General features: G+C 26.4%; 1 protein-coding gene across 1 annotated transcript in view; it reads right to left on the bottom strand.

Annotated features, from left to right (window-relative positions):
- Positions 1-781: 781 nt before the first annotated feature.
- The window catches only part of LOC107441800 (U9-ctenitoxin-Pr1a-like), a 29,240-nt gene continuing 22,501 nt past the window's right edge, over positions 782-7,520 (bottom strand). Inside the window, exon 5 of the mRNA XM_071183312.1 lies at positions 782-1,640. Coding sequence (XP_071039413.1) covers positions 1,593-1,640 — 48 coding nt within the window. The 3' untranslated portion in view covers positions 782-1,592. The remainder of the gene's footprint in view (positions 1,641-7,520) is intronic.

Genomic DNA, 7,520 nt, shown 5'->3' with positions numbered 1-7,520 from the left:
TTATATATATATATATTGCTTACCTTTTACTTTGTGTAAAAAATAATCTAAATGTTTTGACATTTTGTATTAAGGAAAATAATAAAAAACGTAAGCATGCGCTGTATGTGAGATCAAAAAGTTGTTTGGTAATAAAATTTTTTTTTTGTAATTTCAAAAAAAGGTAACTGCACCCTTTAAAAATCTAAATAATGAAGAATTTATAAAAATATCTTTTTCTAGAAAACTATAAAGAAAGAAATTTAAAAAGAAACATTTTATAACTATCTAAAATAGATAAATAAAAGCTTAACGAATAAAACTCAGAAAACGAATAAAAAATAATGATATGCATTACTAAAAATAATGATATACAATTATATGTTATAAAATATATAAACACATTATATACATAAATGTATTAAATTTTCAAAAATAAATTAATTAGCTCTTCTGAATGAAATATTGAACCAATTATTTTTTAACAGCTAAACCACTTACACCAGTTTACACCACTTGATTACTAAACATATTGATTTTCCTAAACCACCGAATACCAAAATAACGGCCTACAAATACCAAATGATCACAAAACTAATGGCTCAATTTGAAGCCTAATTTAATACAAAGCATGCTAAGACATATATAGTTTCCGAATCCTCCCTTTTTTTTGTCTTAAGATTCGATTTTCTAGTTACAAATTACAGCAAGCAAACATAGATAGTTTCCTAATCTGACTTAACTCATTATTTTTATTTAATACCTCGTCAATTATAAGAGAGACAAAATTGAAATCAAGAAGGCAGTTTTTCAAATATATAATTTATTAATATTTTTATGCATTGATTGAATACCCCGTGCAATGTTTTTATAACTTTAAGTGCATCATTTTACAGTTCTAACATATATATCATTAGAAAAACCATTTTTCTCGATAATCAGACATGAAAAATTAAAATTTTCGACTAATTTTATAATTAGATATAATTCGTTAGATATAATTCGTTAGAATGTTAATTTTTGTATGAAATTTTCTTGAATCAATATTTAATTATATCCTTTTTGTTTTACTTTTTATTATAGATTGTATTAATTATATTATTTATAAAATTTATATTAATTATAAAATATATTAATAATAAAATTCATAAAAAAATCTGCATAAATGACCATCTATATATTTTTTACAAATTGTAAGGATCAATTTTAATTTAAGCAGGATAAGCAGCTGAATATTATTATAGAATCAAATAAGTTTTGGCGTAAATTGGATTTATAAATAATTTCGGTAACAATATTTAATGAAACAAATTATGTTAAGATATTAATTTGAAATTAATAAATTAAAAATTCTATGCTCAAGAATAGTTTATGACAAAGCAATAATTACTTTGTGTCATTAAACATGACAAGTTATGTATCATGATTTATATGAAATCAATGTTTTTAAACTTTCGAATGATCGAAATTTCTTAATTTCGAATACTTCAGAATAGTAAAGAAAAATTTGTACACCTAGTTTGTTATCAAAATTTTGGATTTTCTAATGATATTTCTTTATTGAGTCCGTGTTTTGTGAAGTGCTTTAGCTTGCTCCTATTCTTTCAATTTACTCAAGCAGTCGATGATACATCCTTTGGCTTTTTACAAATTCCATTGGTCTGAAAGGGAAAAATAATTGAACTATTTTGAAACATACAAATAAAATGCTAACATTCATTTAGTTTTTTCAAAGAAAAAAAATAGTTCAATTGTGAAATTATAAATTATTTATCGTAAAAGTTTAAGGGAGAAAAATAATTGTACTATTTTGAAACTTACAAAAATGCTAACATTTATTTACTTTTTTCAAAGAAAAAAAACCAGTTTATTTGCGAAATTATTTATCGTGAAAAGTCTTAAAGGGAAAAATAATTGTGCTATTTTGAAGCATGTGAAAAATATTAACTTTCATTTAGTTTTTTCAAAGATAAAAATAGTTTCATTGTGAAATTATAAATTATTTATCGTAAAAAGTAGTTGTCTTTTTCAGTAAAAATCCTACTTGTCTTTGTCTATCAAACCTTTAAGACACATTAGCAAATACAAGGGAAAAAATGTCGATCCTTTTTTATTAATTTATTATATCGTTAAAACTGTATGATGCATAAATAGTTTCAGCTTTCAATTATGCTAAAACTAATATAGTAATATAAATTGGAAAGATCAGAGACCGGAATTATCTAGTAAAAAGAACCAAAATCGTTTTGTTTCCGTTGAAAAAAGTGAAGCAACACCTGAGCAAAAAATTGATTTGCTTTCGTTTAAAAAACTAATAAGATTAAGAAAAATTATTCCTTTTTATTTATTTATTTATTTCAACTATGCTCTAAGTATTGAATTGAAAAAATCATATTTTGTATCGGAAAAGGCTAAAGTTTTTATGTTTGTTTTTGATGTATAAATTTTGAAATGTATATTGCAAGGAGATAAACACATATTAAGCACCAGTTTTTTAATATTTGCTTCTGAAATTGCTTCTGAATTGAAAGAAAAGAATTATAATTGCTTCACTTTTGTGATACAAACTTTAAAAATCATTTCGTCAGCCTTCATTGTCTAATAGTCTACGTTCATTTTTCAAGCAATTTAAATCTCGGTTTTTTAGAACAAAAATATTTTTACTGCCTCAAAATGAAGAGAGAAACGAAAACGTTTTTCCTAGGTTATGTTAGCATTTTGATTACATTGATTGTACAATTAAAAATGATATAAATTCTATCTAGAAGATGGTGGGTTTGATGAAGATTGTTGTTAGATAAATTACTTATATAAACTTCAAACTTTGACGTTTACCTGTTTAGTATAATTTTATACTGCAGTATTGTAAGTATTACTATCAGACCTTGAAAATGACATGTAATCGACTCAATACATGCTTTTAAAGCATTTGGAAATGATCTCCTTACAGAGACCCATAATTCAATGGCTATACTATATGAGTCAAACACCCGCCTTCCGGATATGGCACAAATTAATGCTATCTGGTAGAACCTTACATGATATGTTACCCACTTGAAGTGTTTGGTGTAGGACATTCTTCGTTGATACATGATTCTCTTCCAAATTACTTTTTTGACAAAAAATGCTTCATTCATTTTGTCAAAATTAACAATTTTCTTGTCATACAATATGCCATTAAAGCTTAATAGAAGTTTAAAATTTTCAATGATCTCTCGCAAATTTCTTGCCTTGGTGAAAAATTTAATCTGTAGCTTCTAATCTAATGAAACGGTGAAACAAGGCTTTGCATGCACCCAGATTCTTATAAATTGAATCAATATTTCTCTTTGGGAATCTTTTACCAATGCCAAACGCAATGTAAATATTCAAATGTGTATACTTCGTAATCCGGTGATACTACGTGATATTATTTCAACTAAAAATATTACAAAATAATTGCATGTTTATTTCGTTTACTGTTGTGATATAAACGCTTTTTTATAAAATTAAATAAGCTAAAATCAACAGTAACTGAAAAAAAGGATGTACTAAAAAGCTAAGTTAATGAAAGAAATAGGCAGATTTGCTTAGGAGAAACTAAAAAAGCACCCCACTATTATTGACTCCAATGATACTAAATTAATTTTGTTAATAAGTATTGCTTGTATTGCGGTAAATTAGTTCTGTTTTCAATAGGATAAATATAGGTGCTACAACAACCATTATGGTAATAAGTTTATAATTACTGTGCACCAAAAGGGAAGGCATGAATACTGGAGAAAATTGAATGATTATGAACAACTTGGACAGACATGACTTGGTCTTGAGAAGCAGCATTCTGATCGCTCTAAAACTTTATTTTAATGTAATAAACTTCTAAAAAATATTTTGTTTAAGATAATAAGGTAAAGCCAACTCCCAGGGAAATAAGTGAAAAAAATATTTTAGCTAAATTAATTTTGTAAGTGTACCTTTAAGTTTTATGCAAAACTTCATAGTTGTGATCAAAGCTGTAGAGTCGGAAGTGGAAATGTTCGAATCTAACACCAAATCCAAACTTTCGACTCCAGATTTGATTTCGATTCATACTCAATTGAAGCTTTTTACCGAATTTCAAGAAAGTATTAAATGCTACGATATCTGCTTTTAACATTTTAACGTTTAATTAAAACAATTTAGTTTAATTAAAAACCAAACTGCAAATCTACTATTTAAATTCCTCAATTTTTAGTTACCTGCTCTATCTACAAATAACAGTGTTGATAATTGTATTGCTACATTTTTTTATTCGTACAAAATGCAAATAGTCCTGAAATAAAGGTCTGCAATGAAACCAAATTTACAAAGATAAAGCAATATTGGGTGAAAGGTAAACCTCAAATTTTTAAACACTTAACGATTCCTAAAACAGAAAAAATATAAAGTGAAAAAAAAATGTTTTTTTAGCAGATGTGAACTCAGTGGTTTTTAAATAACAATGATGACAAGAAATTATCCTTTGAATTTACAATTGGTCTCTTTAAAAATTTTATAAAAAATTATTGCAATGCATTTTAAGATAAACTTTATTTGAAATGAGCGTAATGCCTAGAAGAATAACAGTCCTATTATCAACTCGATGTTTACAAATAAGATTTCATGTTTCTCTTGAAAATTTTTAAAACTATTTTATTTAATAATTTAAAAAAGGAATGTGTTTAATAAAATTAAAATATACAAAATAAATCATTGAAGGAACATTGAGTTGAAAGAAAATTCAGTTGAAGAACAATGGCTTATTACAATGGATTCTTTACTATTTTAATTTACTAACTATTGGAAACATAAATCTAAATTATCTAATTTTCAATATGAAAATTTTAATATGCTCTTTAAAATAGATATTCCCTCTTTAGCTCGTGCTAAGTGTTATTTTCTGGGCATTAAATCAGTGTTTAGATAAATATTTACAAGAGCCATGTTACTTATTTAAGTGAGCAAAATAAGTGCTCCTTACCTTGGATTTCACAGGCTTTCTAGTGGTAGTTGGCTACAAAAAGACGAAGTTTTTTTGAACATTTGCAGCAAAATATTTAAAAGAAAATAAATTGAAATTAAATCATAACAAAAAAGAAATAAAGAACTTATATTTTCTTGTATCTTTTACGTCAATGAAGTTTGTTATTGCGTCATTCTCTAAAAACATTTCCTTGTTAAATTCTTTTGTAGCAATTAATAATAATATCTTTTACAATATGAAATTCAATGTTATAGAACTATCATTAAGAGCAACATGGCAGCTTATTTTCTTATTCTAATTAATGAAGTTTGAATGCATCAAACCTAAAGTAACAACGGTAATTTTTAAATTTTTAATTACTATTGTTTGGAATAAAATAAAAACATAAAGCATAAAAATTAGTCGTGATAAGTTTTTTTTTCTCCGTATCTGAATATAATTGTAAAGAACTGATTTCAGATATCAATTAAATTTCATTATTATTAAACCTCAATCAATTCCGTTTTTAAATGTTTTTCATTATGTAATTTCAGCATGTGTAGGTGGTGCAGCTGTCCAACATTCTGTCAGTCAGAAAAAAATGTTTAATAGGGAGTATGATTGCCTGTAACAGAAGCGCAGCTCTACCATTAGTATTTCATTCTGTTTAGAAAGATACTAAACAATCTTTGTGGCAACCGCATCCGCTCTTGTACCATGGCCCATAAGGGGGGTACCCATAAGAGATAGAGAACATCACAGACCACTCCAAGGATTGAAAATCCTCTGAATGAAGGTATTCGTGCTGTGCCCTGTGTGTTATCTTTAATAAAAATGAAATTTGGTGCTTATGCTTGACATAGGTTGCAAATATCTCGTCCCTGTACGCTGGTCTGGCAAAGTAAAACATCGAACACATGGAGGTCACTATGGTCTTTGGCCACGATGCCTGCCCTGACCATCCTTTTCGACAATGTTAGAATGCTGATATTGACTCCTGGATTCTCTCCAAATGAGTACACGTCTCGAGTAGTTTTCATGTCTTAAAATTGACTCATCACCGAAGAGAACTCGGCCCCAATTTTCCTCTGTCCAAGACAGGTGTTCTCTGCACCATCTTTTTCGTGGTTTATAGTCAAAGGGAGGCGGGCTATAGGAAGCATGGCACGCAAGCCACCTTCATTTAAAGCCCTGAATGCCTATCTGAAATAGCAGCATTCTTTTTCTGAGATCTCACTTAATGGATTCTGTATTTCTCATTTTGTTTTAAAAAAATTAGAAAACTACCCTTTTTAAAAATTTTCTTAATATTATTTTAAGATATTAGTAGGAATTAGTTATAAATTTTGATTTTAGTCGAAAATTTTAATATCTTAATTAATTAAATATCATTATTATTTAGTAATGATATATATATTTTGAAAGAATTAACAATAAAGAGATAAATACAGAAAAAAAAATCTTGAAACTTTATTTTATGCTTTTATTTCATTATTTTTATTTTACATATATTTATTTTATTTTCTAATATTATAACAAAAGAGCAGTTTCTAAAAAGGGAAAACAGAAACAATGCCAATAAATTAAGAAGCATTGTTTTGTTTTAAGGAATACTGACGCCACTTTCCTATGAATGAAAACATTGAAAGCGTTGATTAAAAAGGTTTAGTAAAGAAATGAATTTTTTTCTAACATATATATTAGAGTTACTGAATGTATATCAATGGAGTATTTATTTGCTGAATATTTTAAACAAATATACAGCAATCAATAAGGTTTTTCCTTAAGCATTATTGCTGCTCAATTTTTATAAATTTTTCTATATGACATATTCGATAACTTACACTGATAGAGATAAATAAAAGAAGAAAATTTTTATTTAATAAAAAAATATTATTATTTGGTAATATTATATTTTTTTAACGAATCAACGAACAAATGATAAATACCAAATGAAACATTCTGAAGCTTTAACTAAATTAGGCTTCTTTTTTAACATACATTCATTGTATATTCTTATTTTAATGCAAAAGAGCAAGTTTCTTAAACGTGAAAACAAAAACAATGCCGCGAAAGTAAGAAGTATTATAACGTTCCAAGGAAAACTTACCTCACTTTCCTGTGAATAAGAGCATCAAAAGCTTTAATTCAAAAGATTTACTAAAGAAATTATTTTTTTTTCTAAAATAAACATTAACATTATGTGCATCTTTGAAACATTTTATTTGTTTAAAGTTTTAAACAAATTTAATAATGCATAATAACTTTCTTTTAAAGAATTTCACTGCATATTATTTTTCAGTTTCTCTATCTGGTATATTCAATGACTCTATCTGAGACAAATAACAAAAGAAAGAGTTAAAAATAATTTTTATTATTATTTTTTTTTTTTGAGAAAATATTGCATAGTAAGAAAAAATCAACTATGTATGGCAAGTAATTCGGGGAATTGAGGGAAGCGGACTGACATGACTGATACTTAATTTTGATTTAATTCTTACACAAAGTACATGGTATTTCGTAAAGGCTTTCAGATAGGCATCGTTATGCCCATTGTTATTATTTTTTAACAATTTTCTAT

This window comes from Parasteatoda tepidariorum, chromosome 7, assembly GCF_043381705.1.
Source record: "Parasteatoda tepidariorum isolate YZ-2023 chromosome 7, CAS_Ptep_4.0, whole genome shotgun sequence".
Taxonomy (NCBI): domain Eukaryota; kingdom Metazoa; phylum Arthropoda; class Arachnida; order Araneae; family Theridiidae; genus Parasteatoda; species Parasteatoda tepidariorum.
Note: the sequence above shows the minus strand (reverse complement) of the source record. Positions and strands in the feature narration are given on the sequence as shown.